The 27126-nt window shown below is 41.1% G+C and overlaps 1 protein-coding gene across 1 annotated transcript in view; it reads right to left on the reverse strand.

Moving 5' to 3' along the window:
• LOC124721224 (tyrosine-protein phosphatase 69D) overlaps positions 1–27126 on the reverse strand; it is a 459889-nt gene that overhangs the window by 365704 nt on the left and 67059 nt on the right. Inside the window, exons 5-6 of the mRNA XM_047246080.1 lie at positions 23651–23802; positions 23462–23571 (exon numbers count right to left, since the gene is read on the reverse strand). Of these exons, the coding sequence (XP_047102036.1) occupies positions 23462–23571; positions 23651–23802 (262 nt within the window). The remainder of the gene's footprint in view (positions 1–23461; positions 23572–23650; positions 23803–27126) is intronic.

Below are 27126 nucleotides of genomic sequence, written 5' to 3' on the forward strand. Positions count from 1 at the left end.
GCTGCTCGAGTTCCTACAAGTTTACGCTCGTGGAGCGAACAGAGTCTGGGAGAGTTACTCCATGGCCACCGGCCACGTACCATTCTGCATATACTGATGCTGATGCTGCCCCACCAACATAGATCCTCATTGCAGTTTGTTCCTGGCTCTGTGGTCTGGGCTAAGGGGTTCAGCCACCAACCAAAGTTGATTCTTGTCAAGGTCTACAGCTGCTGAGGCCACTGCCTCTATATGGTGCACACCAGTGTTGAGCTGATGGTGCATCACTGCAACCAGCTGCATCCTCTCACCATGGCAAGGGCCCTGGGTCTGCCGCCACTGCCTCTGCCCTCAGCACATCCTCGCCTTGTGAGGCATCTCTGCTGCGAGGACAGAACTGTCCTCCTTGTGGGTGTTGCCACCTCTTGCCTTTCCTCTGAGGTCCACCTCCGCTGTGCCTGCTGTCAAGCCTTCCTGCGATGCTTCACTGCCATCGGCAATTCTGCCACTACCTGAGCCCTTTAAGACTGGCACCCAACACTTCACCATTGGCTCAGGTGCACCACATTGAGGAACCGGACATCAAGGTGCTACCAGTGCCCTTATCACTGGTCCAAGCTTAGGGTACTTCGCAGAGGAAGAGGCCACTACGTGTGTCTACAGCCGCACCCTTCAGCCCCTTGTCTCCGGTTCCAGCCCAGAATCTCCTTCCACTGCCGCCATTGCCTATGGAATCCGCCGCGATTGTTATGTATGTTTCAACAGTTGCCCTGATGCTCGCATGGAGTAGGACACATGACTTGTGCACACAGAATGGCATCCGCTGCACTATCTACTGGTGCTCTCCTCTTTATAAGCACTGTGCACAGCAGGCCCCTGCTCTTATATTGTGCTCATATTTATTGTCAGTAACTGCTTGCATCAGTACCTGGCTTGTTTCTATGTTGTTAACGGATGTTCACTTGAACATGGAAGAGGAAAAAACTTCTGTTTATTGTGGCTGTGCTGTTGTTGATACATTAACGTTTTACCTATGAATCTAATCTTGCATCTGCTTCTGCTACTATTTGTTTTAAGTGGTGATTCCACTTTAGGTCACTTTGGATCATTGTTCCTATGCATTTTATGGTAGTTACTGTCCCACAGATCTGTCACCAATAGTGTGATTGTACAATAGTTAATTTCTTGTCCTATGTATGCACAGTATGTTACATATATTTACATTGAGGGTCAGCTGCCAGTTCCTGCAACTCTCATCAATCCCCTGCAGGTCTTCCTGCACTTCTCTGAAGCCTTCTAGCATTGCTCTCATCTTACAGACAACCACATCATCTGCAAACAGCCTCATGGAGCTTCTGATGTGATCCAAAAGATCGTTTATATAAACTGTAAACAGTAATGGTCCTATCAAACTTCCTTTGGGTCTTCTTTAAATTACCGTTATACCTGTTGATTTTATTCCACTAGAGTTACATGTTGAGTTCTATGTGAAATTAAGTCTTGAATATAGTCACAAATCTGGTCTGATACTTGGTAAGCTCATATTTTTTCATTAAACAACAGCAAGGAACTGTATCAAATGCCTTCCTAAACTCAAGGAACATGGCATCATTCTAAGCACCAATGTTAATGGTGCTCTGGATGTGATGGACAAATACAGAGAGTTGACCTTCTAAGATCTCTGCAGAATCCATGCTGAGTTTTATAGAGGAGATTTTTGTTCTCCGAAAAGTTGTAATATGGGAGCACAAAACATGTTCCATAATTCTACATCAGCGATATAGGCCTATAATTATGAGACTCTGTCCTACAATGTGTTCTGAAAATGGGAATTGCAGTTTTTCCCAGTTAGTAGGTATCCTTTGTTATTCTAGTGACTCACAATAAAATGCTGCTAGAAAGAAAGCAAATTCTTTTGCATAATCTCTGTAAAATATTACAGGTATCTTATCCGGTACACATACCTTTCCACTGCTAAACAACTGTAGCTGCTCTTCTATGCCCTGCCACTTATCTCAATATCTGCCATTTTGGCACTCATGGGATGACTGAAAGGAGGGACTGTACTGTGATCTTTGGCAACGAAACAGTTTTGGAAGAACAAATACAGTATTTCAGCCATCTCTCTGTCATCCTTCATTTTAGTGGCAGCTTGGTCATTGAGTGACCAAATACAAAGAAAATTTCGATCCTCTTCCCAATTTTACATCTTCGTGTTATTAGTCAAATCATATGACAAAATTTTACTTTCAAAGCCATTTAACACTTCTGTCATTGTTCTCATTACGCTTATGTTTGATTTGTTCAGATTTTGTCAGTTACATTTTGGCTTCTCTTAAATCCGAGTTGAAAGCTCTATTGCTTATTTAGTAACTTTCTGAAACAGCTATTAAACCATGGTGGGTCTTTTCCAACCCTTAAGACTTTCCTCAGAACATATTTGTCTACAGCATACTGAACTGTGCTTTTGAGATTTACCCATTTGTGCTCCAATCTTCGTTCTCAGACCTGAATATCTGATGCTGACTATCCAGATTCTCTGCAGTCTATATCCCATCACTCTTGCTATGCGAAAATACACTGCCTGAGACAAGAAGTGAAGCACCCACAATGAGAGGAGGAAATAACATGACACTTCATGGGTAGAGAGGCTATGTGATGTCATTTCAGTGATCACAAAGTCGAGTTAATACCCCACTTATCAGTATATCTTTGCTCCCAATGTGGTCTGGATGCATGCACTGATTAAGTTGAGAAGGATTCGTAAAGCCGTTGTGTCCCCTCCTGAGGCAAGATGACCTAAAACTGCTGCAACTGGTCCTTGATATCCTGGATGCAGACACTGGGGAACAGTTAATGTCCAAGCTGGTCCCACACATTCTGTCAGTAATAGATCTGGGGATCTTGCTGGACACAAGAGTAGCTCAACATCACACAGACATACACGCCATTTGTGGGCGAACATTGTTTTGTTGAAAAAAGGCCCCACGATACTGTCGCACAAGACGTAAATCACGAGGACACAGGATGCCATCAGAGTCACCCCAATAACAACCAGCCACAGCCTGAAGTCGTACCCAATGGTCCCATGACACCACAAGTAACACAGCTGTGCCTCCCCAAAACAATGGAAAAAAGGGATCTTTACACCATACACATCAATGTTGGTCATCCGGGGTATCTTACAACTGCGATTCATCACTGAATACAGTATGATGCCATTAATCAGCAGTCCATGGTTACAGGTCATGGCACCACTCCAAATGCAGATGTTTGTGTTTTTGTGTTAATGGCAGCCTATACATGGGATAGTAATTTCCTACTTCAGCTGCTGCTAATCTTCGGTCAATGGTGTGGGATAACAGAGAATGTTGGAGGAAGTCCATTAATTATTCTTGGATGGCAGGCAGAGATGTGAAGGGTTATGGTGTGCTTGGTGCACAATACAGTTATTCTCTCTTGTGGTGGTCAGACATGGTCTACTGGAACCTTGACAATAAGTATGCCTGCCTTCACATTCCCACATACAGTGTGTATACGTGGACAAGGAAAAAAAAGTTTCCGGATTTTTCCCGGATTTCCCGGTTAAAAATACACTTTCTCCTGGGCGAAAATACACTTTTTCCGTGTTAAGTGACAGTATACTCCTACTCGGCACTGTAGAACTCATCAATACTTTGAATAATGATGGTTTTATATACCAGAGTAGAATTTCCTGGCACTTTATAAAACGAAACTCAGGGGGGAAAACACGTTTTGAAAGACCTTTGATGTGCAGCAACATGTACGCTGCATATTTCCGTATTACGAAGGTATAAATTCGAATTCCACCAAACACTGAATGTCACTTTCCGAAGCATTGAAATCGAGATTGCGATGTGCTTATGTAAGCCAGCTCATGTCACGTGATCTCCCCAGCTTATGACAGCATAGGACACGTGATGTAGTCTGCCAATTGGAAGATCACTCTTAAGTAGCGCGAACACACAAATAAGAGAAGTTAGTGGTTTAAATTAGCATACATAGCATTCACATATAATATTGGTCTCGAAGATTAATAAGCTGGAAGAGAAGCTAAGTTTCCGCATATAATGTTGACCTTTTTTGCGCTTGTCACACGTTAAGATACATCACACAAATGCCAATAAAAATTTTAATAATGATGTTAATATCTGATTGTCTGGGTTCGAAATTGTTCTAAATGGTCGTCCTCAAAGACTTGATTTTTAAATGAGAGTCAAACGCTTTGTGATTTAAGAAATTCATTGTACATTCTCGCACATAGCTTATCTTACGTAAAAGGAAATCTGCTTTGAATGTAACGCTTTTCAAACCACCATTCGCAATATTTTCCCGCGACCTGTTAGAAATAGGTTCATTTCAGCAGTTGCAAGAGAGCGCCAGATAACAAGCGTCACCACGCTTGCGCAGCTACGTTGACGCAGGAAGCCCATATGTTCGTACGTGTAAAACATTAAAAGATTTTACATTATGTCATAAAAGAAACAAGAGATCAGAGGATACTTCAAGAGTGTCAGAATTTCATGAACCATACTAAAATGCATTATTCGGCTTAAAATGCACATTCATATGTAAATTTTCTTGGAGTACCAGCACTGTATTATCTAACATTTGGTTCTTTATTATGGCATAATGCCATACGTGCATTTAAAATGCAGCGAACAGTTGAAACTAGCCAATAGTGTGAAATTAAACATTTCGTTTCAAATAAATTGACTGCCTCAACAGAAAAGATTAATAAAAGCCAAATCTCTTTAGCAAACCGGCAAAAATAACTTCATTGTTCTGTAAGGCGATTAATGTTTGACTGTAAGAAAGGTGGAAATAAAATCTAAAACTAATAACATATTTTAGCCTTCCGTAATTATGCGAACGTATTTTAATTCATTTGATAGCTCCCGGCCACAAAAATCCGTTTTGTTATCACTTAACGTGAGAGTAATAAACGAAGAGGAAACAACAAAATCACTGAACATAAACACAGGTCACGTGAAGACGACCCACCTCCACACCACAACCCAGACTGCTCTGTGCATCAGCCCCAGATTTACTAATTTCCGAACCGGGGCAATATTAAGTAGTGGCGCTACACGACTCAACTGCGCATGCGCATGAGCCGCCCGCAACTGCTGAAACGAATCTAATTTGAACAGTTGTCACGCCACGCTCATCGGAGGCAATTTGTTGTTACAATACATTGCATAGTCTTCCTAAAGCCTTTGACACACTTTGCTGTTGGCAGACGCTTGTATGGGCACTGTTTTGTTGTATACGGCGGATTTTGTTTACAACTTAAGCTTTATTTTCGTTTTTTTTTTTCCTCTCGTTCATGTTTTATTGTTGTAGTATTATTCTGCAGTAGCGGGATACAGTAATATCCTTTGCTAGAGTATTGGTTCTTACCAGTCAAAATCACAAAAATTTAAATGAAAACTAAAACAATGAAAAATTCCCGGAATTCTAAACAATTCCCGGGTTTTTCCCAGATGAAAAAATTCCCGGGTTTTTCCCGGATCCTCCAGTTGTCCCGGGTCATGTAGACCCTGCACATAGTTCAAAATTGGGCCACACCCAAAAGCCCCACAAATCTGGATACTGCATTAACCAATGAGTCAGCAAATGCCCCTTTCAGACTTTACCGGGTGATGCTAATGCTCTCTCACATGAGTAGACAGCTTTCCCGCGCTCTTCAAAGTGACTGCTCAACATCTGACGCTGTTGCTCCTTATATAACCTCCCACCACGTCTCGTAACAACATCAAACATGAACAACACTAATGCACTTTGGTGGCCACTCTACCACTTAGAGAAAATTGCAATTCTAATCATTTACATACCGGTAACAGTATGTGTATGTGACATCTCACCATGTCTGGGAAGGCAGCAACATTTACCTATCGTAACTAACCTAGACCTCGGACTACACTTTATATCAGTCTCTCATCACAACCACTATTTCGGAAGGGAGGGTGGAGGGGACAATATCACAGTCTAGCCAAATGTTTATATACTGCATCTTCTTCCTGTTTTATAATCAACTATTTAATAACATCAAAAGCTAACTGCAAGATAAAATCTATAGGTAGCTTATTTATCCCGCAACATCACATTTCCCGATAGTTTACCACAACACTTTCTGGAGAGATCTTTAATGCGGGGTATGTTAGCTACATGCTTAATGTTTTTGGTATTTTCATTTCTAAAATTCAAATATTTAGTGATTCACACCCTCAAACCGCGGCATTTATGAGTTCACATGACAAAACAGTAATGTTTCCATGATGTCAAGAATTTTGTGCAGTGACTGGCAGATATGAGCAGGACAAACAACCGCCATGGTAATTTGCACACCATATTCATCGTGTTTAACTTGCATGTTACAAAGATATGCATTTTAATTGATAAAGTACACACAACCAATCAGCTAGATTGTGTATCGCTTTGTTAAAATTGCGTGTGTACCCTTGCCTGGATTTATAGAGTTTTTGTTCTTAATTGATGTTTACATTGGGTCTGGCACACAAAGTTCCTTTACTTTCATCCTAACCACATGTTCCAAAATTTTACCTGATAAATTGCACATTGAACATATACCTTGAACTCGTGGTATGCTTCTGTTATTCACAAGAACATAAAACTCACTAAACCCATGCATAATACACACGCAAAAACAAAGTTGATAATAACACACATTACCTTCGGTCAGCAACCAAAGACTGAAGTAACAGGACATATTTTGCTCAAGGGACATATTTCGTGCCCTTTTTCCTCTAATCACTTGTGAAACTCTCACTAGGTGGTGATACTTATGTTACCGTGCTGTAGCGCACTCTGGCGAGACATTTGCAAACTTACTCCAATGGCAGATAGAATAGGCAATGGCAGAAATAAAAAACACTGTCCAAAACAATACTAGTAAATATCAATTAATGTTGCAATTAAGAACAACATAGATATACAGAGACAGGTATTCGATACTGAAATTTCAGCAACTCTGTTCATTCTCTTTTGATAAAAGGACTGGAACATGAAAATTGTGTGCAGGTTGGTAGGACACCCTCAGGCTGAAACGCCAGAGCTTTCAGGATGCCCATAAGAGCTGAACTCCAAGGCAGACATGCCCCCAAACCTCTGCTAGAAAGGGCTAAGCAGCATTTCAAGAAACAGCCTTCAGACCAGCTACTACCTGTTTAAAACAATTTGCTTGATATCACATATCAACAGCTCCAAAAATGTTGACTGCCATTAATTAAATTCATGTGGGAAATATGCAAAATGCATTCTGATAATTTAACTCCTATAATACGTTAATGAGAAATTTTTTCAGTATATATTTTGGGGCGGCTCCACCTCAAGAGCCTTTAATTATGAGTCACACCTGGTTTAGCACCTTCTACCTAGGCCAGGGCTTCACAACATACGTGCTCGCGGAGCAAGCTGTGAGTAGAAAGGCGCGAGCACGGAGCAGTGCGAGCACGCTACCCCCACTACCGGACCAGAGCGGAGAGTGGGGAGAGTCACGTGGGGCACACAAAAGCTGCCGCCAGTCAATATAAATCCGTGGCCACCTGCAGGGCTATCACCCGCCCCTCTCCGGTTCTATAACGCCCTCCAAATCCTCGAACGCCATGCACTCCGCCTCGCCTTCCGCATCCGCGCATCCTCTATGACCTCATCCCCTTCCCCCACCTTCTCCTTTTCCTTGAACACATCCGCACACTATATATTGTCCGCCGCCTTGATCCCCCTCACCCCCTGGTGTCTCCCTTCCTCTCCACTCCCAACCAGTTGCCGCGCCTTTACCATTGTGTCCCTCCCTCTCTCCATCTCCACACCCTCCATCTCCTTTCCCAACACAACTTCCACCGTCTACCGCTCCCGGATGATGAGCTTCGCCCTGACATCTACCCTTCCTACCAACTCTAACCCCCTCTTCCTACCTCCTCCTCAGGGCTCCCTCTCCTCCCCCTCCCTCCTTCTGAGCGGATTTCCCCTCCTACTCCCTCTCCATTTCTTGTGCCTTCTTTCAGTGTCTCTGCGCTCCCTCCTGCCCTGTCTTCCCTTTTCCTCTCCCGCCCCATGTGTCTCCTGCCTCTTCGTGAACCCCCGGTTGCCCCTCCTCTCTTCATCCCGCCGCTTCCCCAGCTGCCCCATGCTCTCCCCTCCTTTTCCATCCTCTCTGACCTTTCCCTCGGCAGGTCCCACCTGGTAGTTTTATTCTTCGTCGTGTGTGCTCCAAGTGGGTTTTAAGTGTGTTGTTTCGGAGTGTTTTTAATACTGTGGCCAACTTTTAACCTGTGCATGCGCATCCAGTGTCTTCTCTGTGTTTTAAGAATCACCAACTGTGTTTTTTAATTTCCTTGTGACTTTTTTAACTGTCCCCAACGAACGTCTACATGTCAGTGTATTTTTACCTCCATTTTCTCCCCTTACTCTGTTTTATGTCCCCCTTTTTTACCTCCTTATGTATGTATTATTTTACTCTTGTTTTAGTTGTCATGTCACTCGGCTGAAGAGCGGCGGATTGTGCTGCTGACAGCCCTCCCCTGCCCATATGGGGCAGGGGAATGAAATCACAATAAAGAAAAACAGGGATATCACTCACGAATTACTACTGCGACAAATGAAACAAATAAAGGAGAATGTACACGTGCCACATAATTTTATTAGCTTACTGTATGCCTCTACATTCGTATTAATTTGTGAACTGTTACACAATAAAAGGTGTCACTGAAGTGTGGGACTCTCGGTTATCTTGTACTTTTTGCCCTTTACAATTGCGTCTATGTTCGGAGTAATTGTTCTTGTGCATTGTAGGCGCAGCGTGCAGTTTAAATTTCGATCAGACAATGCGTTTCTCAGGCGCGTCTTGTTACATTTCATTGCAGAGAACAGTTGTTCACAAACATACGTGGAACCGAACATTGATATTATTGTAGCCGCCAGTTTGTGCAAATGAGGAAATCTATCCTGAGGGAAGTGTCTGTAGAATCCAAAATGTTTTTCTTGTTCTGAAATTTGTCTCTGTATTCTCTGTCACACCGCAGGTCAATAATTTCTAGTTGCAGCTCAGGACGAATCTCTTCAATATTCGTTGAATATGGAGAGGAGAACAGATCAAAATCACTGTCTAGTGCTGTCAGATCTTGAAAGCGTTGATCAAATTCTTCCGTAAGGGCAACTAAACTATGTGAATAACGTTCACAATCTTTGTGAACATCATGATAATTTAGGAAAATGAGCTAGATTTCCTGTTTCCAGCTGACTCACCCAAAGTGTCAATTTCATTTTAAAAGCTCGTATTCGATCTATGAAATGAGTAATTAGCAGATCATTAGCATGTAGTGAAATGTTCAAAGCATTCAGATGGCTAGTTAAATCTGCTAAGAACGCTAGATCACATTTCCATGAAGGCTCTTTCAATTCAGGAACACACGTTATTTATTTCCATGAACATATTTATCTCATCTAATAGGCAAATCAGGTTTAGTTGCGCAGCCGGTGGTCTAGGATCGGTCAGAGAGTTAGCCGCCCTCTGTGATAAAAAAAAAAAAAACTGAGTTCATAGATCAACAACGAACTTAAAACGGTGTCTTACGACGTCCGCCCCGATCAGATGCAACGAATGAAAAAAAAAAAAGGGTGGTAGCGTCTTTGATTCATAATCAAAACGTCTTCGGTCCCGGGTTCGATCCCCGCCACTGCCTAAATTTTCATAAATAATCAGCATTGGCGGCCAAAGACTTCCAGCATAAGAAGTCAGCCTCATTCTGCCAACGGCCTTGTCAAAGATGGCGGAGGAGCGGATAGGAGTTCAGGGCACTCTCTTGTCCTAGGGGTGGGAAATTGCCCCTAAAGGCGGAAGAATCAGCAATGATCAACGACATGAGGATGCAGAAGGCAATGGAAACCACTGCATTAAAGACACGTAACGTGTATCCACAGGACATGTGGCCTGTAATTGAAGAAGTGTCATGATGATCTCTCCATTGGCAAAAGATTCTGGAATAGTCCCCCATTCGGATCCCCGGGAGGGGACTGCCAAGGGGGAGGTTACCATGAGAAAAAGATTGAATAATCTACGAAAGGATAACGTTCTACGAGTCGGGGCGTGGAATGTCAGAAGCTTGAACGTGGTAGGGAAACTAGAAAATCTGAAAAGGGAAATGCAAAGGCTCAATGTAGATATAGTAGTCAGTGAAGTGAAGTGGAAGGAAGACAAGGATTTCTGGTAAGATGAGTATCGGGTAATATCAACAGCAGCAGAAAATGGTATAACAGGTGTAGGATTCGTTATGAATAGGAAGGTAGGGCAGAAGGTGTGTTACTGTGAACAGTTCAGTGACCGGGTTGTTCTAATCAGAATCAACAGCAGACCAACACCGACAACGATAGTTCAGGTATACATGCCGACTTCGCAAGCTGAAGATGAACAGATAGAGAAAGTGTATGAGGATACTGAAAGGGTAATGCAGTATGTAAAGGGGGACGAAAATCTAATAGTCATGGGCGACTGGAAAGCAGTTGTAGGGTAAGGAGTAGAAGAAAAGGTTACAGGAGAATACGGGCTTGGGACAAGGAATGAAAGAGGAGAAAGACTAATTGAGTTCTGTAACAAGTTTCAGCTAGTAATAGCGAATACCTTGTTCAAGAATCACAAGAGGAGGTGGTATACTTGGAAAAGGCCGGGAGATACGGGAAGATTTCAATTAGATTACATCATGGTCAGACACAGATTCCGAAATCAGATACTGGATTGTAAGGTGTACCCAGGAGTAGATATAGACTCAGATCACAATATAGTAGTGATGAAGAGTAGGCTGAAGTTCAAGGCATTAGTCAGGAAGAATTAATACGCAAAGAAGTGGGATACGGAAGTACTAAGGAATGACGAGATACGTTTGAAGTTCTCTAACGCTATAGATACAGCAATAAGGAATAGCGCAGTAGGCAGTACGGTTGAAGAGGAATGGACATCTCTAAAAAGGGCCATCACAGAAGTTGGGAAGGAAAACATAGTTACAAAGAAGGTAGCTGCGAAGAAACCATGGGTAACAGAAGAAATACTTCAGCTGATTGATGAAAGGAGGAAGTACAAACATGTTCCGGGAAAATCAGGAATACAGAAATACAAGTCGCTGAGGAATGAAATAAATAGGAAGTGCAGGGAAGGTAAGATGAAATGGCTGCAGGAAAAATGTGAAGACATCGAAAAAGATATGATTGTCGGAAGGACAGACTCAGCATACAGGAAAGTCAAAACAACCTTTGGTGACATTAAAAACAACGGTGGTAACATTAAGAGTGCAACGGGAATTCCAGTGTTAAATGCAGAGGAGAGAGCAGATAGGTGGAAAGAATACATTGAAAGCCTCTATGAGGGTGAAGATTTGTCTGATGTGATAGAAGAAGAAACAGGAGTCGATTTAGAAGAGATAGGGGATCCAGTATTAGAATCGGAATTTAAGAGAGCTTTGGAGGACTTACGGTCAAATAAGGCAGAAGGGATAGATAACATTCCATCAGAATTCCTAAAATCATTGGGGGAAGTGGCAACAAAACGACTATTCACGTTGGTGTGTAGAACATATGAGTCTGGCGATATACCATCTGACTTTCGGAAAAGCATCATCCACACAATTCCGAAGACGGCAAGAGCTGACAAGTGCGAGAATTATCGCACAATCAGCTTAACAGCTCATGCATCGAAGCTGCTTACAAGAATAATAATATACAGAAGAATGGAAAAGAAAATTGAGAATGCGCTAGGTGACGATCAGTTTGGCTTTAGGAAAAGTAAAGGGACGAGAGAGGCAATTCTGACGTTACGACTAATAATGGAAGCAAGGCTAAAGAAAAATCAGGACACTTTCATAGGATTTGTCGACCTGGAAAAAGCATTAGACAATATAAAATGGTGCAAGCTGTTCGAGATTCTGAAAAAAGTAGGGGTAAGCTATAGGGAGAGACGGGTCATATAAAATATGTACAACAACCAAGAGGGAATAATAAGAGTGGACGATCAAGAACGAAGTGCTCGTATTAAGAAGGGTGTAAGACAAGGCTGTAGCCTTTCGCCCCTACTCCTCAATCTGTACATCGAGGAAGCAATGACGGAAATAAAAGAAAGGTTCAGGAGTGGAATTAAAATACAAGGTGAAAGGTTATCAATGATACGATTCGCTGATGACATTGCTATCCTGAGTGAAAGTGAAGAAGAATTAAATGATCTGCTGAATGGAATGAACAGTCTAATGAGTACACAGTATGGTTTGAGAGTAAATCGGAGAAAGACGAAGGTAATGAGAAGTAGTAGAAATGAGAACAGCGAGAAACTTAACATCAGGATTGATGGTCACAAAGTCAATTAAGTTAAGGAATTCTGCTACCTAGGCAGTAAAATAACCAATGACGGATGGAGCAAGGAGGACATCAAAAGCAGACTCGCTATGGCAAAAAAGGCATTTCTGGCCAAGAGAAGTCTACTAATATCAAATACCGGCCTTAATATGAGGAAGAAATTTCTGAGGATGTACGTCTGGAGTACAGCATTGTATGGTAGTGAAACATGGACTGTGGAAAAACCAGAACAGAAGAGAATCGAAACATTTGAGATGTGGTGCTATAGACGAATGTTGAAAATTAGGTGGACTGATAAGGTAAGGAATGAGGAGGTTCTACGCATAATCGGAGAGGAAAGGAATATGTGGAAAACACTGATAAGGAGAAGGGACAGGATGATAGGACATCTGCTAAGACATGAGGGAATGACTTCCATGGTACTAGAGGGAGCTGTAGAGGGCAAAAACTGTAGAGGAAGACAGAGATTGGAATACGTCAAGCAAATAATTGAGGACGTAGGTTGCAAGTGCTACTCTGAGACGAAGAGGTTAGCACAGGAAAGGAATTCGTGGCGGGCCGCATCAAACCAGTCAGTAGGGGGGGGGGGGGGGGCGGGGACCAGCGGACCTCGCTGTAATTAGGCAGGCTACCATACTGGCTTTCTACATCCTCAAGAACGCTTTTAAATTGCCTGTGTTGTAGCCCATGCTTTCTTATATAATTGGTTGTACAAACAACAACAATCATCACATTTTTTAGAGTGATACTCTTTGCCCATAAGTTTTCCTGGTGGATCGCACAGTGAAAGCCCCTTATTTCATTCGGCACGGTCAGTTTTTGCATTTTCTCCTTCAACAGCACAACTAAACCTGATTTTTTCCCTGTCATCGCTGGTGCACCGTCTGTAGACACTGAAACTAAAGAATTCCATGACAATCCTATATTTTCAACACTACATAAAATATCACCTCCGGTTGTAGTGTTCTTCATGGCTACTACATCGAGGAGCTGCTCCCTCACCTGAAGATCTCTATTAACACCTCTAATAAATATGGCAAGCTGCGCTGTTCCAGTGATATCAACACTTTCGTCCAGAGCTAGAGAATACGCCATAAAATCTTTACAGATATTTGCAAGCTGGCTCTGGAAGTCATCTGCCATGTCCTGTATGCGACGCCTAATGGTCATGTTATATAATGGCACAATCCGAAACTGTTCAACTTAGGACGGACACAAATGTTCCGCTGCAACTACCAAACATTCTTTTATTAAATCGCCATCAGTGAAGGGCCGCAGGGATTTTGCTAAAAGGAAAGCAATTTTGTAACTCACTCTGAGAGCTGCCTCAGTTGATTTTTCTTCGTCGTCCAGATCTTCTTCGAATAGCTTCCTTTTAAGTTTAATAACTTCCTGTGCACGATCTGGTCCATCACATTTTCCATTTCCGTAGTCTTTCGCTTGGTACGACATATAATGTCGCTGCAAATTAAATTTCCTAAAAGAATTCAGCGTTTAGTGACATACTAAACATTTTGCAACACCAACTTTTTCTGTAAACAGATACAATTCCTCCCAATGGGGGTTGAACTGCGAAAGCATGGTTGGGGTTACACAACGGCGACTTGACATGATTCTTAACCAGCGAAGTGACTGTTAGAGCTGATCGTAGTACTTTTAACATTACACAGTCGGCACGAATTCAATAGGCACGTTGCGGCCCTATTCAAACGTGCGCGCGCATTTCCCTTCCCACTCTGGGACCTTGCACCTGCTCGTGAGCACGTGCCTGAGCAGATGCGAGTACTCGCACTCAAAACCGGCTAGTTGTTAAGCCCTGATCTAGGCCCTCAGTGTTCATTCTCGTGTCAAACCAGTAAGCCAAGTATTACTCCTTTGGTGGGCACATTTTGTATAGTGACTCAGCAAAGTTAATTTTTAGAAAATTAGAATTTTGATCAGCTGACTATATTTATTCTTTGATAATTTTAATTTTGTGATTTAGTAACAAACACTACAAGGGTGCGTATGTTTCCCATGGCCTTTATTGTTCTGTTAAAGTATGGTGGTTAAGTGGGTTCCCATTTTTCTCTTGTGAGCTATCACACATGATTTTTTTTAAAAAAAAATCATGTATTATTTTACTTACCATAATGCCAAAACAAGCTTGGAAACTTTGTTTACCACACTGTAAAAATGAAGTGCTGTGTTCAAACTCCATATATAACAATAGTAGCAATCTCACGACAAACAAACAGATTTTTGTAGCAGTTTTTATACATCTGGTACAGCATTATACACATCTAGACATGGTAAGACATATTCCATAAACGTTTGTACAACCATTAACTTGGTGGTTAGTATGCTTCTCAAAGCCCACAAAAGTAATATTTATTTTGTGGTAAGTATAGTTTCCCTGCCTCTTAGACTGTGGTGGTAAAGCAAACTTCCCAGGGTGTTTCAACAGCATTATTTGGTGGGATGTATACTTTCCATGGACCTAAAAGCTACATGTTTCATGACAAACAGAAAATACAGCTGGTTCATCAGACTACCACAAGATGCCAGTCGTGTACAGATGTGGTACGATATATTCCCATAAATGCGGTAGAGAAATACAGTTACTGTCTGCTATATCTTCCAAAGCCCATGAAAAGGTAAAATTCTGCTTTTAAAATTACATCTTACATGGGGACAACCACAGTAGAGTGGCTTGCATGCCTTACAGTAGGTGCAACCATACAGGAAAGGTATCTGTGGGGACACCAGACAGTTCCTGAAGAGGAACAGCAGCCTTCCCACGAGCTGCAGACCCAACAGTCTGGATGTTTACCTGAGCTCATCTGACATCATAACATCTACATCTACTCTACATCTACATCCATACTCCATAAGCCACCTGACGGTGTGTGGCGGAGCGTACCTTGAGTACGTCTATCGGTTCTCCCTTCTATTCCAGTCTCGTATTGTTCGCGGAAAGAAAGACTGTTGGTATGCCTCTGTGTGGGCTCTAATTTCTCTGATTTTATCCTCATGGTCTCTTCGCGAGATATACGTAGGAGGGAGCAATATACTGCTTGACTCCTCGGTGAAAGTATGTTCTCGGAACTTCAACAAAAGCCCGTACCGAGCTACTGAGCGTCTCTCCTGCAGAGTCATCCACTGGAGTTTATCTATCATCTCCGTAACACTTTCGCGGTTACTAAATGATCCTGTAACGAAGCGTACTGCTCTCCGTTGGATCTTCTCTATCTCTTCTATCAACCCTATCTGGTACGTATCCCACACTGCTGAGCAGTATTCAAGCAGTGGGCGAACAAGCGTACTGTAAGCTACTTCCTTTGTTTTCAGATTGCATTTCATTAGGATTCTTCCAATGAATCTCAGTCTGGCATCTGCTTTACCGACGATCAACTTTATATGATCATTCCATTTTAAATCACTCCTAATGCGTACTCCCAGATAATTTATGGAATTAACTGCTTCCAGTTGCTGACCTGCTATATTGTAGCTAAATGATAAGGGATCTATCTTTCTATGTATTCGCAGCACATTACACTTGTCTACATTGAGATTCAATTGCCATTCCCTGCACCATGCGTCAATTCGCTGCAGATCCTCCTGCATTTCAGTACAATTTTCCGTTGTTACAACCTCTCGATATACCACAGCATCATCCGCAAAAAGCCTCAGTGAACTTCCGATGTTATCCACAAGCTCATTTATATATATTGCGAATAGCAACGGTCCTACGACACTCCCCTGCAGCACACCTGAAATCACTCTTACATCGGAAAACTTCTCTCCATTGAGCATGACATGCTGCGTTCTGTTATCTAGGAACTCAAAATCCAATCACACAATTGGTCTGATAGTCCATATGCTCTTACTTTGCTCCTTAAAAGACTGTGGGAACTGTATCGAACGCCTTGCGGAAGTCAAGAAACACGCCATCTACCTGGGAGCTCGTGTCTATGGCCCTCTGAGTCTCGTGGACGAATAGCGTGAGCTGGGTTTCACACAATCGTCTTTTTCGAAACCCATGCAGATTCCTACAGGGTAGATTTCTAGTCTCCAGAAAAGTCATTATACTCTAACATAATACGTTAACCAATGTGGTCTTGCAGTGTTCATACTGTGAATGGCTGAAAACGAGGGCAATCCACAGTGGTTATTTTTTCCAAGAATATTCAGCTATACTGTACGATTTCATGACAGCATCCCTTTGGGTAAGATAGTCTGCATCTCTGGTTGGGGTCTGCTCAGGATGATGTCGTAATCAGAAAATAACTAACCTGGCATTCTATGGAGTGAAGCACGAGATGTTAGATTCCTTAATCGGGTAGGAAGGTTAGAGAATTTGTAACAAGGAATGGATAGGGTGGAGTTAGATATGGTAGCAAGTGTAGAAGAGCCACAGAATGAAAGACTAAGCCTTCTGGTCAGGTGAATACTGTTATAAATGCTAAGTCAAATAGGAGTAGATCTAATAATGAATAAGAGAATAGGAATGTGGGTGAATGGTTATAAACAACATGCTAAATGTGTTATCGCAGCCAAGGCAGACATAAATACATTTACTACAATACTACAAATTTACAGGGTTACAATTACTGAATTATATGAAAAAATTTAAAAAATGCAAATTAGTTACAAACTACGGCGTGCACACACTTTATTCAACACGTAAACATCACTACAAATATTCAGATTTAGGTTATAACATGTTCAATATGCCTGCCATCATTGGCAATGATATGACACAGACGAATAGGGAAATTCTGCAAGACCTGCTGAAGTGTCTGAACATCAATGCTGTCAATGACGTCCTGAATGGCTGTTTTCAGCTCAGCAATGATTTTGAGGTTATTGTTGTACACCTTGTCTTTAATATAGTCCAACAAAAAGGAGTCACACGTGTTCAGATCTGGAGAATATGGCGACCAATCAAGGCTCATGCCAGTGGCCTCTGGGTACCCCGGAGCCGGAATGCAGTCCCCAAAGTGGTCCTGCAGGACATCAAACACTGACCTGCTTCAATGGAGTCGAGTTCCACCTTGCGTGAAACACATCTTGCTGAAATCAGGGTCACATTGGATAATAGTGATGAAATCATCTTCCATGGTGTATACGTGGACACGAATAAAAAAAATTCCCGGATCTCCCAGTTAAAAACACATTTTCTCCTGGATGAAAATGTGCTTTTTCAGTGTTAAGTGACAGTATACTTTCCGTCGGAACTGAAAACTTATCAATGCTTTGAATGGAATTGGTTTTATAAAGCAGCGTAGAATTTCTCGGCACTTAAGAAAACGAAACTTATTGGGGAAAAACATGTTTTTGAAAGATCTTTCATGTGCAGCAACATGTACGCTGCATATTTTCGTATTACGAGAGTATAAATTCGAATTCCACCAACAGGAAAAGTTAATATACATAGTGTTGCTACAAGATAAGCAAAGCTTTCGCATATAATATTTGTCTCAAAGATTAATAAGCTACAAGAGAAGCTAAACTTTCACAGATCAACAGATCTGTTTATCACATGTTACACATTACGATACATCACACAAATATGCCTTAAAATTTTTAATATCGACATAAATCTCTGATGATCTGGGCTCGAAATTATTCTAAATGGCTCATCATCGAAGAGTTGATTTTTAAATGAGAGCAAACGTTCTGTGATTTAAGATATTCATCGTACATTCTCACACATATTTCATCTTGCGTAAAAGGAAATTTACTTTGTAAATAATGCTTTTCGAACCACAATTTGAAATATTTTCCCGCAACCTGTTAGAAATAGATTAATTTCAGCAGTTGCCAGAGAGCGCCAGGTAAGAGGTGTCACCGTGCTTGCGCAGCTATGGTGACGTAGGAAGCCCGTATGTTCGTATGTGTAAAACATTAAAAGATCTTACTTACATTATGTCATAAAAGAAACAAGACATCAGAGAATACTCCAAGAGTATCGGAATTTCGTGAACCATACTAACATGCACAGTTTGCCTTAAAGCGCACATTCTTATGTCCAGATTCCCAATCCAGGCCTCGACCTGACATTAAGCTTTTCGGTCTGGTTTTCAGGATGTAAATTTTCTTAGAGTACCAGTACTGTATTATCTCCTGTTTGGTTCTTTATTATGGCATAATGACATACGTGCTAGAAGATGAAAATGTGCACTTGAAATGCAGCGAACAGTAGAAACTAGCCAATAATGTGCAATTAAACACTTTGTTTCAAATAAATTTACTGTCTCTGCAGGAAAGCTTGATAAAAGCCAAATTTCCTTAGCAAGCCGACAAAAATAACTTTTTTGTTCTGCAAGGTGATTAATGCTTGACTGTCAGAAAGGCGTTAATAAAATCTGACACTAGTAACATATTTTAGTCTTCCGTAATTATGTGAATGTATCTTAATTTGCTTGATAGCTCCCAGCCACAGAAACCCATATTGTTTTCATTTGATGTGAGAGCAGTAAACAAAGAGGAAACAGAAAAATCACTAAATGTAAACACGAGTCACCTGTAGACTACCCCCCCCCCTCGCCCCACTGTAACTCAGACTGCTCTGCGCATCAGAACGTAAAAAAAAAAAAAAAAAAACCTTTTCAAAAATAAGTTAATTTTGTAGCGCACATCTTTCTGAAGAGTGTGATAGATAAAACATATATCTTCGAGGAAATGTAAGAGATGTTATTTGGTCTTAAGTGTGCCGACGTGCAGTGCCAAGCGTCTTCAAACAATATTCTTATACCGCACGTCACTATTTCACTCTGTGGAACTCAAACGTGTATATTTTGTAATGGATGCCATCAAACTATTTCAGGACAGTGGAAATTAAAATGTCCTGTAGTGTCTCTCCTGCTCCCAGTCTGCTGGTTTGACATCCTGCCCCTCTTAAAAATAAAATAAATTGTAACACACACCAAATAAGCGAGACTGTTTTGGCAATAATTATCATTTGGCCTACTACAATCAAAAAGCTCTTTGATAGGTAATAGTTTCACATTTCATTCATACACTCCAGTTTCTCATGCACAAGACCGAAAAGTAGTAGAACAAAATTTTTGTATAAATTTGGAATCGTCATATTCTTCCACAATTTGTGTTATGTCCCCGTTTCTTCTCCTTCCTCGTTCTAACAAACAATCTTGTCACCACTAATTCTGTAACTAATTCTACCACTGTCAAAACTCATTCTCCGGTTAACTTTACTAACCCCACCACAATCACCGGTTTAGGTATCCAGCGATTATTCTCCGGTTAGGTGTTATTACGTGTTCGTACAATGCGTTTTCCGTGCTACTCCCAGAATGGAGATTAAGCGGCTCCTAGCCGAGGACTACAACTGACCCTTCTAGTGTAGCGATCTGGCCAAAAATTTTCTATCAGAATTTCACTTTCTTGGAAATTCCAAGAAGATAATAGATCATCTTTCTTACCTGTTATTCCTGTTAAGTCATTTATTTCCACTGTGGTAGTCTGAATCTATGGATTTCGCTAGTAATTATAACTACGCTGAACAGTTGCAGACGAAATTAACCACATAAACCAGCAGCAGTTGGTATTCACCGCTTCGGCTTTATTCTACTCAGCTCGTATAGCCCTGTCACGTTTTGTCTGCAGGAGAGTTCATTTCTAGATGCAACGAGGATTCCCCTGGCAGATACATCATGTACACTATGAACGCATTCAAAACTCAACTTATAATTCATTCAGAAATCAACTTAGAATGTGTTCAAAAATGTCCAAAACCCAGCAGGGGTGCGTTTCAAAATCATGTGAATAATGAACAGACCGACGTGCGCTGGATGCTAGATGCTTTGTGAAACAAGGTTTTTCCCCCCATCAAGAATATGAATTTTTCTCCTCCCTCCAAAAATGCAGACCGGTGCAGATACCCTGACTTGCTCCCCTTTCTCTCCTCTTCCCACATTAGATCCGTGCCTGCAGCACACACGTGAATCTGGCAGCTTGGGAGAGCCAGTAAAATTTTTCCGGGTACCATGCGGCTGATTGCTGCTACTGCTGCTTACACAGCCAACAGCCACATTTCTGTAGCCAGAAGCAGGAGAAGGTATTACTCAAATGCGACTCAACTGCATGTGCGCATGAGTCCGCTCGTAACTGCTTAAATGAATCTAATGTAAACAGGTGTGACGTTACGCTCATCGGAGGCAATTTGTTGTTATGAAGCATTGCATAGTCTTCCCAACGCCTTTGACACATTTTGCTGTTGGCAGACGTTTGTACGTGCACTGTGTTATTTTATACAGCGCATTTACTTTGCGATTTACATTTTATTTTTGTTTTTTCTCTCGTTCACGTTTTAATGCTGCAGTATATTCTGCATTAGCGGGATACAGTAATATCCTTTGTTAGAGTATCGGTTCTTACCAGTCAAAGTTACAAAAATGTAACTGAAAACTAACACAATGGAAAATTCCCGAATTTTACCAATTTTTCTCTCGAATGAAAAAATTCCCGGGTTTTTCCCGGATCTCCCAGTTGTCTTGGGTTGTATACACCCTATCTTCCAAAACCTTCACGTACCATTTGGCAGTCACTGTGCCATCAAGGAATATCACACTGATTATTCCATTGAACATTGAACACCATGCAGTTACCTGTTGAGGGTGAAGAGACTTTTTTATCGTGAAATGTGGATTCTCAGTCCCCCAAATCCGCCAATTTTGCTTATTGACAAACCTATCCAAAATGAAAGTGAGCTTCATTGCTAAAACAAACCATGCATGTGCATACTGATTCCCATCATGCCCTCAGGCCAACTATTCAGTTCTAATGCAACCTGTTCAGAAATTATGATTATTTTATTTCATATAGTTCAATAATTGTCACCCTGTATATGCCTACTAGCTACAAAGGTGGCAGTGGGAGTAAATAATGTATGATGCAATACAAGAAATTATTTAGATCCCTAGGAATACAGAAGTTTAATTGTAATGAGTGACTGGAATTTGACAGAAGGAAAAGGAAGAGAAGGAAAAATAATAGGACATGGGCTGGGAGAAAGGAAAGAAAGGAGAAGTCATATGGCAGAATTTTGCACGGAACAAAATTTAAAGATTGTGAAAAACTTGATTGAAACTCATGAAAGATGACTATACGTGAAAGAAATACAGAGACATCTGGCAGTGTCAGATAAATTATGTAATGGTACTACACAGATTTTGAAAGCAGATTTTAAACTGCAAAACAGTTCCAGAGGCAGATTAGCCTCCGATCATATTTTAGTTACTATGAACTGCAGATTAAAACTGAAGAAATTGTAGAAAGGTAGGAAATTAAGGGGATAGAACCTGGATTAACTAAAAGAACCAAAGACTGTTGAAATTTTCGAAGGCAGCATTAGGCGACATTTGACTGAAACAGAGAAAAGTAGTACAATAAAAGATGAATAGGAGATGAAATAGTGAAAACAGCACAGGACTAAATATGAAAAACCCAAAATCCAGTAGAAATCCTTGGATAACACATGAGATATTGAATTTAATAGTCAAAGGAAGAAAACATTTTTAAAAAATATCAAATGAAACAGACAGAAGGGAATACAGGAGTCAAAAAATGATATTGGCAGGAAGTGCAAATTGGCTAAGAAGGTAAGGTCAGAGCCCAAATACATAACTACTAAAGCATGCACAACTAAAGGAAAAATAGATGCTGTCTATAGGAAAGTTACAGTAGGCTCTGGAAAAAAAGAAAAGCAGCTGTATGAATATCAAGAGCTCAGATGGCGAGCATGTACCAAGCAAAGAACAGAAGGTTGAAAGGTGGACTGCATATATAAAAGTACTGTACAAGAAAATGAATTATAGAAAGTGTAGAGGTGGTGGATGAAGATGAGTGGGGAAATTAATTTTGTGAGAAGAATTTGACAGACTCAAGTTGAACCAAGGCCCTAGAGTAGACGACACTCCCTCAAAAATATTGAGAGCCTTGGGAGAGCCTGCCATGACAAAACTACTCTGCCTGGGTGCAAGATATATGAGGGGCAAAATATCCTCAACATTCAAGAAAAATGTAATAATTCCAATTCCAAAGAAGGTTTGTGCTGACAGGAGCAAATATTACAGAACAATCAGATTCATGTGTCATGGCTGTAAAATACTGACATGAAATTTTTCAGAATAATGAAAAAGCTTGTTGAAGCTGACCTGGAGAAGTAAGGGCCAAAGGAAACAAAAGATAAATTTCGCATTTTCACTGTGTGCAAATCATTACTGTTATTGCAAATTATCTGTTTTGATTGTTTTTAAGAAGTGAAATTCAACAAATTACTTCCCGTTAGGAAGAAAAGAAGACAAATAGTTTGCCTTCCAAATTACTGATGAGTCTATTTTTATAAAAACAGTTAACATTGTTTTCTAAACTACACACAGTTCATTTAGTGGTAATATAGTCCATGGGCACTGTGAATATTTACAAAATGTCAGTTTTAATCCAGGTTAGCTGGGCATGTATTTCAAAGGTTGCAACACAGCTTATAAAAACCATATGTTTGTAAAGATAAGTAAGTCTTAGTAATACCTTTCATATGCTACTACTGTTATATTTTCAAGTGACTCACTCCATTGTGGGCCTAAAAAGGGTATGGTGGTGAGTACGATGACAGAAAATAACTTCACTCAAACATTTAAATCTTACCTTCAAACATGGATGCTTTTTACAACACAAAATACTCACTGCACATAATACTGAACAATACCCAAGTATTAATCATGAACAAATGACCAATACAAAGAGCCAACTGAAGGAACACAAGTTGTTATTTATTGTTCTGTCAAAATCAAAATCTGTAAGGACAGAGCATAAGCTAAGGCAACAGAAGGAAGACTATCTGTTATTTAGTGGTCTACCAAAAACAAGATCAGTGAGTTACCTTGGAATGTGCTGCAACTGATGAAACACAGAAGGCCTGGTCCCATAAAATTACCACCATAAAAATATGAGTTGTAAACTAGCTTTAAAGAATTAATTACACCCAGCAGTAGTTGAAAAATTAAAAAGTAATAAACAAGTCATCAAATTTTGTCATATTAAGTCTTGTAAACTTTGGTTTACATGATAAGTTTTTACTGTGGCTTTGGTAACCCACCTGAATGAAATATTCCTCTACAGGCTCATTCCCATCATTAACTGTCCAGTTCAAAAAGATTCGACGTGCTCCTACTGCTTTAACAAAGTCAATGTTCACCTGTGGCTTCTCTGGAACCAAGTACTCATTTAAGTATTTATCATCATCATAACATAATAAATACACTTTTGTATCCTCCTCTTAACTTACCAAGTACAAACAAAGTAACATTGCCACTGACATCACCCTGCGGACCCAATGCCATACACTTGTATGTACCATTGTCTTTTCTTGTCACTGATTCAAACTCTAGTATTGTTTCTGTGCATGTATAGTTAATAGAGTTTACAGAAAACTGTTCCCTGAAACAAATAACAGCAAAACAGAAATAATATCACAGGAAATATTGACAAAGGCAATAAATGCTGCTATTGCCCACTATTACACTTGTATAAAAACTATGACAATAATATGTGAAGAATCTGTGCAAATGTTTGCAAATTAGTGTCCATATGGGTATAAATGCATAATATCACTGGATACTAACATGGCCACAATTTTTTGCATCACTAACAACCTCATTTTCCACATCACATTATAATAAGGAATCAACTTTCAAACCTAAAGTTGAAGCACAGGTTGCTTCCACAAAATCAAAACCGAAATGAAAGCCAAGTGAGGCACATCATGTTTGCAAAGTATCACACATTAATGCACTCACATTTTTGTATTCACTAACCCTGTAGCAATTTCATGTCTACAAAAATAAAGAAAGTAACACACATTTGGCACTTACCCAAGGTAAAGAAACGTGCTGTCACTAATACCTTGCAGTTATTAATTAAACGTTCTCTTCAACAACTGGCCATTTTGCATTTACAATGTATTATGCCAAGGCATGTGAGACAACCTTTTTCTAAACTTTTTATATGGTTTTTTGACCCTAATTATTTTCAAGGTGAGGTATTTTTCTACTATATCCGCCAAAACTCATAAATAAAAATTTTTATTTCTTCCGTAAGCAGATAAATTTTCTTTGCTTTAAATTGTGTGTGTGTGTGGGGGGGGGGGGGGGGGGCGCCGCCAAGTTTCAATTATTACAGTAAATAAAGGTTAATTCGCGTATCTCTCCTAAGCTAAGAAAATTACACGAAAGAAAGCACACTTGTACTAACCTCAGTCACCCGACCGCCACGTCGTCCTAAGGATTCGTGGGAGAAAAGGACTTGTCTTTATTAGTTAAACAATTCGATGCAGGTGTGTTCGCCACTGAGTCCAGAGCCCAACTGGCTTAGTACACATCGCCACCAGCAGAGGGCGCACTCATGACTTTGGATGATGACGCAAGTAAAGTAATCCAAGATGGCGGCACCCAGTGTGTTCACCACAAGGTCCAGAGCCCAAATGACCTAGTTCATAATGTTGCTGCCAGAGGGCGCTACCGTGACGTCAGCTGATGATGCAGGAACCGTTGTTCAAGATGTCGGCATACAATGTGTTCACCACGAGGCCTAGTACTCAGTACCACCGGCAGAGGGTGCTGTCGTCCGTTTCGTGACATAATCGAAGATGGTCGGGGGAAATGGCTCTAGACACAAGTCTCAATTTTGCAAGCAGTTTCTCCACCACAAGATCTAGATTGCAACTGACCTAGTGCAAAGCACTGCCACCAGATGGTGCTGTCTCCCTCACGTGACGTAACTCAAGATGGTGGTCTGGAGGGGGAAATTGGCGCGAAAATGACTCAGCCTGTTCTGGGTTGCTATACAGAGTAAGGAATGACTGCACTCTATTTATTTTGAAACACTTTATTTAGGGATGCAGTATATTTATCTCACTGACACAAAACACACGCTCTGACATGCTTGGGGCCATCTCACACAGCCCACAGACCTGTAAACTACTTCTAAATAACGCTCTCCAGACACGCAATCAGCTCCTAATTTTCCGAAATAATTTCAGTACAGACCTGCAAACTACTCCTAAATGATGCAGCACGGTGATGTGTAGACATGCTCAGTACTTGTAAACTGTCCAAATAGCGCATGGCACAGCCTACAGGCCTGCTCGCAAAATAGTGCAATCAACGTGCGCAAGCACCACCAAGTCCCGACACCCTGCCAACTAGAGTGCAAAGTGATGTGGCCATCAGCTGTCAAACCACGCACCGGCCCCCGCCCGAGTCCCGCAAGCATGAGACGGTGACATCTTATTCATTCTTGGCGCCTGATAAATTCCTACCTAAATACGTGTTCACCTAGACACCGTGGCTGACGTGAGGGCATGGGAGCAAAGACGCTCCAAGGGGTGTGCACAGCCGCGAGGCGCCACCGAAAGGGGGTTGAAAGTCACCTGCCTCTATTTATATGTATACAGTCATGCTTATACTGATGTCACAGAATTCCAACACGTGCTCACACGAGACACCTCTGAGCAGCAAATGTCTTTACCGCCAATGACAGAATAGCACAGGGCGCATGGCTCCTTGTGCGACACGACACACCTGTTTAAGCATACTTAACTACCCAGCTTGGCTCTCACCTTGCCGCGAAATGTCTGCATGGTGACTCACCATCTAAAACGTTCACTTGTCCCAGGGCACCTAACGTGATACTCTTTGTGCTCTCAACATACACAAACGTCCTCAACGCTATGTAGAGCCTCCTATATCCCAACACAAAGATTGTGTGCTAATTGAGCATTATCATTGGCTCTTATCAAATTTACCCGTCGAATTACTGATACCGCTGATATCGAAGCACTGTCTGGCGTATTTTTTTTCCTTCTGCAGACGAGACTTTCAACGGTTATTTTACACAGATCACCACATGGCACTGACAATTAAATCATACAAACTACCATACATATCCTCAAGTACAGAAACACTCTTAAGATAGGAAAAACAGTCATCCTCTCTACTTATGCCATAACATAAACTGTAGTAACTTTACAATACAATATATATACACTGTACACAACATAAGCCACAGTAACTTTACAATCCAACATATACACATTTTACATAAACAGTGCAGTTATCTTTTATATCTGTACAGCACCCGAAAAAATTGTGGTATGCCGACACACACGCAGGCTATATGTCACAATGCTTCCCAGTCCTAGGCAAGCACCGTCACCCTTTTCTTTCTTTTTACAGACTTGACATGCAGCACCACACAAAATCGTCCCTTTTACATCAGAGCACCCTCAACGGACCGAAGCTGTTGTCAGAACTCTTCTGCAAATTCGAGATTGTTTCCCCTCGGCACAAACGCGTTACTGTTTCTGTTCCAAATGTGCTCGCTTTTCTACAGACACATTCAGACTCGGGGTTTACAAAAACACATGTATTTTTGCGTGGTTCAGCATAATATTATACCATTTTCATGGTACTTCTTGATATCAAGCACTAGGCGGCCTCCTACCGATCACAAACTCAACATAATTCCCAAGATATAGACAGGAAATTATTTCTCTACAAACTTCAAACTTTAGCGAGGCGCAGCTTGCTGTAAACCACTGACTAACTAGAAACAAATATAGGAAACTTATATTTCCACTTTCGAATGCCGAAGTAGGTCATGTAACACATTCCAAACCACCCCTATAATTTACAAGCCAGCTAAGGTCTTCCATATGAGTAGAGAAGAGGCAAACGTGTCTTCCACACACCACAATTGATCTTC

This window comes from Schistocerca piceifrons, chromosome X (genome assembly GCF_021461385.2).
Source record: "Schistocerca piceifrons isolate TAMUIC-IGC-003096 chromosome X, iqSchPice1.1, whole genome shotgun sequence".
NCBI lineage: Eukaryota > Metazoa > Arthropoda > Insecta > Orthoptera > Acrididae > Schistocerca > Schistocerca piceifrons.